General features: G+C 40.6%; 1 protein-coding gene across 3 annotated transcripts; it reads left to right on the plus strand.

Moving 5' to 3' along the window:
• Positions 1-3,120: 3,120 nt before the first annotated feature.
• si:dkey-229e3.2 (uncharacterized) lies at positions 3,121-11,668 on the plus strand. 3 transcript variants are annotated; one of them, XM_061253406.1, is made up of 6 exons: positions 3,121-3,450; positions 4,354-4,850; positions 6,312-6,463; positions 6,700-6,835; positions 8,752-8,838; positions 9,250-11,668. In XM_061253406.1, exons 2-6 carry the CDS (start codon positions 4,587-4,589, stop codon positions 9,370-9,372), a joined length of 762 nt encoding a protein of 253 aa, XP_061109390.1. In that variant the 5' UTR covers positions 3,121-3,450; positions 4,354-4,586; the 3' UTR covers positions 9,373-11,668. The 3 variants fall into 3 exon arrangements, with proteins under 3 accessions (XP_061109390.1, XP_061109400.1, XP_061109408.1); XM_061253416.1 differs by having other exon boundaries at positions 8,755-8,838; XM_061253424.1 differs by lacking the exons at positions 3,121-3,450; positions 4,354-4,850 and adding an exon at positions 5,629-5,818.
• Positions 11,669-11,914: the final 246 nt, after the last annotated feature.

Below are 11,914 nucleotides of genomic sequence, written 5' to 3' on the forward strand. Positions count from 1 at the left end.
GAAACAAAGGGGTGACAGAGGAGTTTCCTGGAGTGAAAGTGAGCAGATGGTGGTTGGGGGGGTGGGGGTGGAGAAGGGAGCCTACACAAGAAGTAAACAGCATCCACCAAGGGAATTAAACAGATTACTTTTCTTGTGACGTCATACTGAATATTCACGCGCAGGCAGGGGGCAAAAGATCATGCAGCCAGTCTATCAGCGGCAATATCCAGAGTGCTTTAGCTTAGACTGGACTATCCTGAAATTCTCCTTTATGTATTTAGATATTGCTATTTAATCTCTGAAAAATGCCACAGTTTTATTCATACTTGTAATTGTAATTTATGTCATACCTTTTATACTTTTACTGATGATGCAGATGAGGTAGAGGTTTAAACTACTGAGTTTAAACCTCTGCTTCTGCCCCCGAGCTGTGCATGCTCTCTCCATTGTGTGCGAACTGGAAACTGACCAATTGGGACCATTACAGCTCATCTGAAAGTCAAGCACAGCAACTCTGCTTCTTCAAACAGACCAGGAGAAGGGCTGGTGTGCAAAACCTGTCTGTGTTTGCTTTTATATGGAGACGATTCTCCTAATTCGACACATTAAAATGCCACTGGTCAGAAGTGGGGTATTGTGTTTGAGCAACAATTATGTCATATCATATGAAATCTAACATGGTGTTTTGTGGCAAAAACATGCCTGAAAACATACATATATAGTAATATAAAATATATGATAAGCAACAAATGATGTCAAATAATAATAATACAAAAAATGGGGACAGCTCATGAGGACAGTTTTATCAAATGGATTAAAATGGGAAAGGTAAAAAGAAAATGCACCAATGTCAGTGTATGAACGCAGATTAAAGGATTATTTCCCTGTTTTACCATTCATGTAAGTATTTCTAATGAATGTGAACCATAAGCCTTAAAATAAATTGTCACAAAAAACAATATTTGTTTTGTCTGTTAGCATAAGTAAGTTTGCCTCAGGTTCACTTGGCATGATAATAAGCATAGAAACAGTTCCTGTCCTTGTTCAGAGGTGTTTCCCATATTTCAGACAGTAGATGTGTGAGTGTGCGAATATGGAGTTGTGCAGGACTTGCATCTTGGCCATCTTTCCCATGGAGGGAAGAGATATATAGACTCATAACTGAAATGCATGAAGTGTGTGTGTGTGTGTGTGTGTGTGTGTGTGTGTGTGTGTGTGTGTGTGTGTGTGTGTGTGTGTGTAGAATTGTATTAGTATTTCAACTTAGAATAACACTACAGACTTGAATCTTTTAAAGTGATATTTATAAGATAAAAGACAAGACATTGATACACAACACATTATAGTATTATACTATTTTTCCCCAAAATACCAGAAATTTTAATAAACTATACAATACGTATATACATACGTTTTGGGTTTCACTGCACCCCCTACATTTTAATACAAATAATTTGAACTGGCTGTTTTCTTGATCATGGTTGTCATGGCATACCTCAAAGAATATTTACCTAATGTCCATATAGCTAATTCTGTCACCTAATGTTGTTGAGTTTGGGCCAGTGAAGGCACTTTGAGCCAGTGTACAAGGATTATGACATTTACTTTTATGTTATTATTTTGTGTTGATGTCAAGATCACAAGCTCCTTTTCACTCCCAGCCTCTAGCATTGATGTGCACACCTGCTAACTTGAACTCTCCATCTGAGGCTGGCTAATTGTGGTTTGTGATGTAAAACTCACAGCTAAACTGATGATGCTGTGATTTCACATCTCACATTTCCATCAGCAGCACTCATGCTCCTTTAGGACAGAAAGTGCTGGCCATGAGAATAGGCAGTATCCACTAAGACTGCATCCATCAGTAAACATGTCGATGGTGGCAGTTTTTCTTTGTGCATTATCGATGCTACATTACAATTCCGCTGAACTCAAAATAAATGGAGTCTCATGGATTAATAATTGCTAATGATAACATTTAACATTTATGCAACTTGTTTGATTTCACAGTGAACAACAATGTGCATGCAAATGTACAAAGAAACAACAACATATACAGTGTTCTGCAATAGGCCACTATTGTCTAATGTTGATTTTGCCAAAAATTATATTTTCAGTACCATATAATATGTCAAACAATTAATAGCCACTGTATTGTAGTATATGGTGGGTGTAGTATATAGTGGGTATAGGATATGTATCTTATCAAACACATTTGCTTCTGCTTGCAGTGTGGTAATTGGAAGAACATTATTTTTCACATACCTCCGGTTCAAGTGTTAGAGGTGTGTGTGTGTGTGTGTGTGTGTGTGTGTGCTAAAGTACTGTGCGCTACAGTACTTTGCTATAATACCGAGCTTGCAACAGTGAGGATGAAACGGAGGTTGGTTTTACATTTTGGAATTACATTTTAATACAACATATATTTCGGGATGAACCCTTGTAGCCAACTAAAAAAAGGTATATTCTATTTAAAAAATATTGTAATAGACAAAGCCTGTTCATAGAAAAAGGGAGCTATAATTAACCATGGGCGCCCTCTACTGTTTGCATTAGAGTTTGTATTCATACATTTTGTATATGTTTTTTACAAACCGAAAACAATTAGCTCCATTAATTCTGGTTAAATAAAGATAATGCCGTACTAACTTAAGGTTGGCAACATTTAACATGAAAGAAGAAAGAACACGTCACACATGTTATATGACATACATTGACACACATTTACAATAACTTCTTAAGTCAGTGGGAAAATATTCTTGGTTTGGGAAGAATATTTTTAAATTTTGGGAAATTAGGAACAGCCTCAAACATGGTGTCAATTAATTAGTACCCCAGTAGTTTAAGCCATATTGACAAATAAAATGTTTAAGGGTTAACAACAAACATGTAATCAGAGGGTTTCATGACTTAATATATTATTAATTTTGCTCTTGGGGAGCAATAGGCTGTATAAGGGATACAAGGAATTAGAGAGTAAACACACGAAAACGTGGATGAGACCCGGATTGTCAGTAGATGATGGTCCAGGAGGACCCCATGCAAATAGCAGACGAGGAACGCTGGAATAAGTAATACATTTAGGCTATCTCTGTGGTCAGCAGGACTGAATGTTTGACTTTTCGCCCAGACCAAACCTCAGGGAAAGGTTGAGAGGAATTAATACATTTACGTCCATGAGTGCATTCTGGCTACGTGTAAATATCCTGTAGGCTATGTATGGTCATCACCTGCTTTTTAGGATCTTCCTTGAAAGGTTTAGCATAAGTGATTTCCGGGTTCGAAGCTAAAGGTATCCACTTTGGAAGCACCGAATTAGCTAACTGTTAAGGTTTCAGACTGCTTAAATGGCAATATATTTCACATGGCCTTCCAGAACGGCATTGGCATAAGTTGTCATGGGCTACATAAAAGTAGTATATGGTGCAACCATAAAGTGATGCCACTCCTGATGGAAAAACTATCGAGGTGAGCTATCGGATATTGTGTTATAACTTGTTTCGGTATCGTCGTGCGCTTTTCGTGCAATGATAAAGCCACTAAGACGTTTTTGTTATATTTAATATTAGCTAGCTAAAGTTTTTTTATGCGAGACAGCAGGCTCTTCCTGACACTACTGGTTGTGGGGATGTTACTATTTTTAACGCTTGGATAAAAAAATGCACCTGTTGCTGCCAAAAACGATAGCTAGTGCTACATGTAGCCTTATTGGCTGAGGTTTGGGAAAAGTATTAAATCATATTTTTTGTGTGCTGGCGATCAACAGAAATAATATCTTCCCGGAATAATAAATAGGTTACCATATTTATGTTTTTGGGCTGTTTCCGTGGAGTTAAGCGGTTGAGCTTGCAATAGAGGCTGCTTCATAAATGAGAAGTCTGTCGGCTACTGTCGAACACTTAAATACACATTCCTACCGTGCTCTAAGATATCCGACTTGAATATGGCAATTTCTTATCCTCTTGATTTGGCGCGGGTACGCTATATTAACGACATTCGCCGAACCAATTCACAATCTCGACCTAAACATCTAACGTGTAAACGCCTAGATTAGGCATATAATAATTTCAGTGGCTGATTATATTCGCGGACATATTAGCATTGCGTTTTCCATTGTAACACTTTGAAGGTCATGTAACTTTGCCACATTCCTTTCGTCCGAAGTGGACTTGTTACAGCGATTTATTTGGCTGCCTGTGAAGAAGATATAAATTAGGCTAGCTACTGTGTCTTGTTGCTGTCACCCTACTGATTTACTTGTTCGGTTGGTTCTTTTCATTCGGCTACTCTGGTATTCTAAGAATGGCAATTAAATAGCACTGACAAAAACTGGGTGTACAATGTACAAACGCGTGTTTATACATTTTACAGGAGTGGTCACTTCATGGGTGTACTTTTTACAAAGTAGCCTATCGCCGTGGTCAAGGTGGAGGACGCATCTGCAGTAAAACTAATAGAAACGGATACAACTGGATTTATCACAAGGCTATGAAATGTATGCTTCTGCCAGGACAAGGGGACTCTCGTTTCACCGTTTTCGATAGCATCTGTCTGTCTCTATATCTTCTACGTAGCCGACACCGACAGATAACCATCGCACTGAAATGAATGAACCGGCAATTTTAGACGACAGTTTTGGTGGAAACACCAAAACAGTATATGATTCCTGTGATTTCGAGGATTCGCTAGCCCAGGCTGTTTCCGCGCCAAACAATGCAAAGTTTGATAACTCTTTTGGAGAGTGGACGCATTTCGCTGAAGAGGACAGGTGGAACCAACATCACCAGTGCTCAACTCCTGGGCAGAGTGCCCCATTGAATCAGTCACATTTGGAAACCTCGGAACAATCGGAGAGTGCCAAAGAAAAGGTTTGATTATGTTCTATGGTGGTGGTGGTGGTACCACTTTTGCCTCATGTGCTCGATGTGTTTGTGTCTCTTTGATTTCATAATATATAATCAAATTCATATATTTTATTATTATTATTATTATTATTATTGCTATCATCCATTTTTATTTACATTTTTACATTTTTGTCATTTGGCAGACGCTTTTAATCCAAAGCGATTTACAAGTGCATAGGTTCTACCACAAGTCAAAACATCACATCCAGAACTAGGAAAATGCATATGGAATGCTGTTCTAAACATAGTCGTCATCATAAGTGCAAATTTTTTTTTATTTTTTTTTTGAGGGGGGTTAGACAAGGATAGGGATATCAGAAAGGATGGGCAGGGGGAATCAGGAGGGAGGCCTAAGGTAGAGTTTGAAAAGGTGTGTTTTGAGTCTGCGTAGAAATAGGGGGAGGGATTCTGCTGTCCTGACAGTGGTAGGCAAGTCATTCCACCACTGAGGAACCAGAACAGAAAACAGGCGTGAACGTGCAGCTCGACCGCCAGGTGCACGTAGAGAGGGAACCATAAGGCGACCAGAGCTGGCAGACCAGAGTGGTCTAGCTGGGGAGTAGGGAGTGATCAAGGATTGTATGTAAGGTGGGGCAGTCCCCTTAGCAGCCTGAAATGCCAACACTAGGGCCTTGAAACGGATGCGTGCGGCAATAGGAAGCCAGTGGAGGCCAATGAGAAGCGGGGTGACATGAGCCGACCTGGGCTGACTGGTGATCAGGCGGGCTGCAGCATTCTGGACCAGCTGGAGGGGCTTGATGGCACACGCTGGGAGACCGGCTAGGAGGGAGTTGCAGTAATCCAGGCGGGAAATGACGAGCGCCTGGACTAGGAGCTGGGTGGCTTTCTCCGTCAGGAGATGACGGATACGGCGTATATTATACAGAAAGAACCTGCAGGTTCTGGCAGTGGAGGATACTTGTGGAGCCAGGGTGAGGCAGTTATTCAATCATTTTGGTCAAAAATATTTTGTACAATAGCTGTGTCATAAAACACTTTTCCTGATTTGGCATTACCTTTTCTCACTTTGAGCACCTGCCCCTCAAAAGGCCTCTGCAGGGCCCTGACTGTAGTCCCATCACACTCAGAAATCGACGGGAGAAACCAAAGGATATCGTCGCAACAACACAGGAGAAAGCATGTGGGCATAACAATGTTGCTCTCCTCTAATTAGTCTAGTCATCGGAACGGATAGAGTTCAGTCGGTAGGGCTGTCCTGACTTGCGGGATAGAATCAGGGTCTTCATCATCATAGGCTAGATCTTTATGCGAGCATTATATAAAGTACATTCTATTAGTGGTAAATGGGTGAATTATAGATGCAACTGACCGCACGCACACATCCGAGTTTTCCCTGTTTGTAAATGAAAACCTTTGGGACAAAATAATTGTTTTTGACCTGTTTTTATGACTTTTTTCCTACAGATTATAGAATCCCCATGCCCTTGGCAAATTTTTCACAATTCTTTTCCGATGGTGAACACATCAGAAGATGCAACCACCGGTGAAGTGGAACCTCTGTTACAGCTGTTTCAAAAATCATCAGAACCACCTCCATTGGGTTCAGTTGCATTATGGTACAAAACAAAATATTAAAACTATCCAATTACTTGATCCTGTAAAATATAGAACATCATTTGACCTCCATAGTTTAGGTTTAAATTGATAGCTTAACTGCAGTTGTCTGTATCATATTACACATATTAAGGTGGCCAGGTTTATGGTTTTTAAACATGAATAATCTTACACAAAGCCATCAGAAGTGTGGCGGTGAGTGGATTCACAGCATGTCCCTGCTTCATCCCCCGGGCAGTGATGCTGCTTCTCTGTGGAGCCGCCTCTTGAGGGAGCCCAGTGGTCTGAGGACACCAGAGAGCAGAGGCTGCCCCAACATTACAAGAGGCCTGCACTCAGCCCTCAAAATCACAGACAGTGTCAGCTCACACCAGGTAAGTGGGACACAAACAGTACACAAATATACCACTCCATCTTGACCTATATTGATGAACAAAGAAACCTGTTAAATGTGATTGCCTGAAATTCCTTGCTAAAAATGCTTGCTAGTGATTTAGTGTTGTATACAATATATCAACATTTGGTTTTCATTGTCCTATGGTAATTGTGGTGATTTTTGCAGTCCCAAGCTCCCCTAAATCTAATTATGTTCCTAAATCACTTAGCTGTGTTTTGTTCCTGCACTACACCCTCACAATAAAGAACCAAATATAATTGTGAAACATGTGTTTGTCCACTAGGTGGTGCTGCGGGATTTTCCTGCAGTCACAGACATGATCTACGGTAGAAAGAAAAACAAGTAAAACCTGTCTAGACATAAGACCTAGCAATACTAAATTTTAGAGCTGATGAATTCTTTATCTGTTTATCAGTTTATTTCCCTTTTGTACCAAGTAAGCCGTCTGCTACCTCTCTGTTTCAAAGAACCAGACAAAAGTTTATGCATTGTTTTTAAAAGAGGAACCAGTGCATTTTATGGGAAGAAAGCTGCCAGAAAGGGCATATTAAAGGGGAAAAATAATGGGTTACAGTTTATGAAGCCAATGCTGGAGTACCCATTTTGGTAAATCTGAATAAATGCTCTCACATGAACTGTAAAAAAAGAAAACAAAAAATACACTAAATCAAACAACTAATTGTAATACACTGGGCATTTCTTGGGGCATGGTCCTGATGTTGGGTGTGTGTTTAGAAACGTAGGCTGATGGAAATCCATAAATGGTCTCAGGAGGCCAGGAGAGTACCTGCAGCTCTATCTTTGATCTGTGTGTGAGAATGACCCCGACTGCACTCTCCTCCAGAACATTAGGGCTGATATGTGCAGTTCATGCTTCCTGTGAGTTTACACCAGGCCTAATGGGCTTCCTGTGCTTGATCTTATCGACATTTAATCAGAATCATTCCATTCGAAACGGGAATGATTCCTGGCTAGCGTCTGTCTTTCAAAAAGCCTTCCTGCTACAGACCAGCATGAAAGCAGCCCATGAAATATTAAGAGGCGGTTGACAAGTATTTCTGCGTATTAGCCCTTGAAACCTTTTAGCATTTGGGGAAAAGAGGGATTTCACAGCATTTAACAGCACCATTTGATAAAGCCTTCAAGCCATGTCTTCACAATAACAATCTTTGAATACTGCTGAAATGAAAGTTTGATTCCATGTACAAATTCTCACAGGGACTAGCATTTCCTCTCTTTCTTAGCAGTGCATTTCATTTGATTGAGCTGAAATGATATTCCCTGCTACCTTTTTCCATCAATCTTCTTGTATTATGTACTTATAAGCTTATGTCTGATGGTCGCAGTTTGTAGGATGGAAATAAGCCTATGAGGACTTTGTGATGAATATAGTTCGAATTTAGAATTCGGTCATAATTCTGCTTGCACACATAGCATACCGGATCTGCGGTCCCTAGAATTTCTAGTAATACAATGGTGAATACACAAAAACATTATTCTCCACTGCAAAGCCAGCAATCTCCAAAGCATTATATTGCCCATAGATCCTTTCTCTCATATAGATTAAATTACTATTACTGTTGTTTCACACGGAAAATACAAAGGGAAAAAAGCATTTCCGTAAACGAAATAACCTTCCTATGAGGTGAGCTGTTCCTTCTACAGTGTATTGTGATATTAACTACAGATGTGCCTACCTACCCTCTGTCGTGGTGTCTTGTATGTATTGTGTGTCTTGTGTATTGTATATTCTGTAGTGTATTGTTTTCTGGATTGAGCTGGAGGCAGTGTAATGAAGACTCTTTCATTTCCATTCTGCCGGCAAACCGCATTGTCGTCTCACATCTCCTGTACTCCTCCCTCCTCCTCATTTATTAATCCCTCACTTTTCAGCAGAGCGCGCCTCCTGCCGAGACGTCCCCCGCGGAGGCCAGTGGGGTGCCAGCGAGACCTCCTGCTGGCTCGCTGATCCAAACCAAGGTAGGGGAAGAGGCCGAGCTCGGCTCCGAGTGCATGTCGTGCTGGAGAGAGAGAGAGGGAGGGAGGAAGGGAGGGAGAGGGGACACGCCCTGATGTTTCCACGCTCGCTCGACGTTGGGCTTCTCCTTCCCTCCTAATGAGGGAGCGGGCATGCGGTAATATATGTGTGCGAGTGAACACCGCAGGTGGGTGACAGCGCTGAGATTCTGACTCCCCTAACGAAGGGCCTGTGCATTATTAATAACACGGCGCGGTGTCTGGGGGGCTCCACCACGAGCGAGATGATCTGAGCTTGTCTGAGGTCGATGGGAGTTTATCCGTTTAGCTGTTTTACCTCGAGATGCCGTGACTCTCCGCCTGGCTCCCTCTCCGTCACTCACCCCAGCCTGTTCTCCTGTGTCGCTCCCACAGCTGCTGGCAAATCCCCACCACCGAGACGCCCCAAACTTCTTCTACCAGGTCTCCAGCCATTGGGTCTTCAAGCACCACCCACGTCTGCAAGATGACAACCATAAAAAAGGGTTCTTCTTCTGAGTCCTGCTCTGAAGCAGTCAGGGATAGGGATAAGGGAATTCCATTCCAATGAATGGAAAACTATTTCAGGCAAGTAATGTAAGCCTGAAATCTGACTTGCTGCTATTATCGAGTCCTGTCCCCTTTTTCCTAGGACTGTACATATTAGTTTGGAATGATGGTTTTTAACAGTGGCATTTTGGCAGCAAGGCAACCAGCTACACATACTAAGTAGTTCTGGAACCCGCAAAGTTGGTTTTACTGTCACTCGAGTCCAGACAAAAGTGCCTTTGTGCAAGAGCTTCTGCCTTTTCAGATGTAGGCTACCTCTCCAATTAACAGACTCAGTTGGCTGGCTGTAAGGAGTCTCTCCAACCAGACGTATCTGTAGTATTACTGCTTAGCTACTCCGCATACTCGTGTATGTCTCACTTAAAGTCAATACAACAAAAACAAGCCATTCAGGAGTGAATAGAACTTAAGAATATTCTATTAGTTTCCAGGAGCCAGGGACATTTTGTTCTTCTGAACAAAACATAAGCGGTTACAAAATGATCTGTTACAAAATTCTGTTTATTATTTCTCATTGCTCATGCCACAGCAAATTCTCAAATGCATACATTGCATTAAAGTTACAAAGCTTTCTTTATGTGGCTTATTGAACTGCTTTTGAAGAGTTACCCCATCTTAAACAGGTTACAAAGTTAATCAGAGCCCCAGAACCTTCTCTTCAATGCCTTAGGAAAGGCTGTGCACGGTTGTTTCCAGACAGGCCTCTGATGTCTCACTTCTTTTGGAAAAGGGGGGGAAAAAAACTCCTCACCCAGATGATGCAATTCGTGGTAAAACTGAAAATATGTGGACGTTTCCCACTGTCTTCCAGCAGGGGGCGAGCTAAGGCCTTCCATTCATTTCTACATCGGGTGAACTGTTTTTCACTTTGCTCTTTGTCTCCGGATTGCATGGAAGGCTTCTCATTTGTTTCACCAAATGATGCACTTTAGCACCTTCCAATTACTTTCTGGTCTTTCAAAGAGAAAGCCAGGCCTCCTTTGTAAAATAGATTTTTATCTCAAGGGATTCTTAGTTAAATAAAGGTTAAATAAATGAAAAAATACCTAAAAGAACAATAATGTCCAATACAAAATTAAATGGGTGATGCATTGTGTTCAGGTGCAATACAAAGGCTTCCCATGAACAGAAGATACAGTGTCAATAAAACCAGATATGATAGCAATATCATCAAATAAGGCTTGGAGACTATTTTTTTTTTTCCATTTATATTTTTATTTAGACTTACTGACCCGCTACAAAGGTATTGCATAGAATATAATGGTAACAAAAATATTAAAGTATGTACATAATGCATAAACACAGTTGAGGGTGAGATTAAAACTCAAATAAGTCAAAAATCCCCTTTGAAAAAATTAATAAATAAAAAATATCTGAATTATCATGCAATGCAGTTTTAAGGTCCTAGTCATTCATGTAGCTAGATTTAAATATTATATTGAATTTACCAAGCAACACAGAGTTGAGTTTGGCTAGTAAAGGATAGTGTTTGCTGCAAAGGGATAGGTGGTGTGCTCTGAGGCAAGGTAAACTAAGCTCTGGACTCTGCACTAACAGTAAAACATGTTCATATTGCACTTGGGACATTAAAGTGAAACTTTTAGCAGTCATTTTTACAGCATTTTGCAAAAAGATCTCAAGTAATTTATAACTGTACAAACCAGAGGCTCACAAGATGTGCTTTCTGACCTTACTATACTCAAGGTTCATTTTTAGTGGCCCCACTTGCATGGTCTCAGTGCTTTCCAGGTATATGCCATGGTGTGTTAAAGGTAAAGGCAGCTGAATGTAAAAGCTAAATACCTCCTTGTAGTAATACTGCTCTTGGTATGAAAACTTTACAAGCACCTGATATTGTAACTTGCTGACATCTTTGAGGACAATCTCTTTATAAGCTAACTGGAAAAAGGAAATAAGCAGAAAATACAAACAAAGAGAATGGTATGTAAAGAGGTGTAGAGATATCACAGAAAAATGAAAGGTCTTGAGGCCAACAGGGTGGACCTGGGATTTAATCCAGTCCTGTGTACTACTGCCGGTGGGAGACGTGACCCAAAGGGTTCTTGTTTGAGGAACCGGACCTGCCCGTTTGATTAGAAACCAGATGTAAGGTCTGCTGTGCTTCACTGGGTAAAAATGAACTTCATTTCAATTCAGAAAAGAAAATACATCTAAATCAAACACTAACACTACTTCAGCCATGTTACCAATGGCGGGTAATAAATCGTAAGAGTGGTTTGTGAAATTATTGTGTGTAATGTACTGTTTGAAATTTTTTTTGAAGAGGTGCCTGTGAATGACCTGATACAGACATTTCTTTTTCCTCTTCAAGAGTGCTACGTACATTTGAAAAGAGTACCAGCACAAACATACTGAAATCCACTGCAAATTAAATATTTACACTTAACTATTCAATTACGTTTTTTAAATGAGGCGAAGAGATGCAGCAGGAGTGGGGAACTTTGCAACTGTTGGCACCAGTAATCTGTGC

The sequence above is a fragment of the Conger conger genome, chromosome 1, assembly GCF_963514075.1.
Source record: "Conger conger chromosome 1, fConCon1.1, whole genome shotgun sequence".
NCBI classification, from domain to species: domain Eukaryota; kingdom Metazoa; phylum Chordata; class Actinopteri; order Anguilliformes; family Congridae; genus Conger; species Conger conger.

Excerpts from the sequence above, each read along its gene's own strand:
- si:dkey-229e3.2 (XM_061253406.1), top strand. The coding sequence starts at position 4,587 with ATGAATGAACCGGCAATTTTAGACGACAGTTTTGGTGGAAACACCAAA. Across the intron at positions 6,464-6,699 it reads TTGGGTTCAGTTGCATTATG|TGATGCTGCTTCTCTGTGGA; the intron begins GTACAAAACAAA and ends TCCCCCGGGCAG. Across the intron at positions 6,836-8,751 it reads ACAGTGTCAGCTCACACCAG|CAGAGCGCGCCTCCTGCCGA; the intron begins GTAAGTGGGACA and ends CTCACTTTTCAG.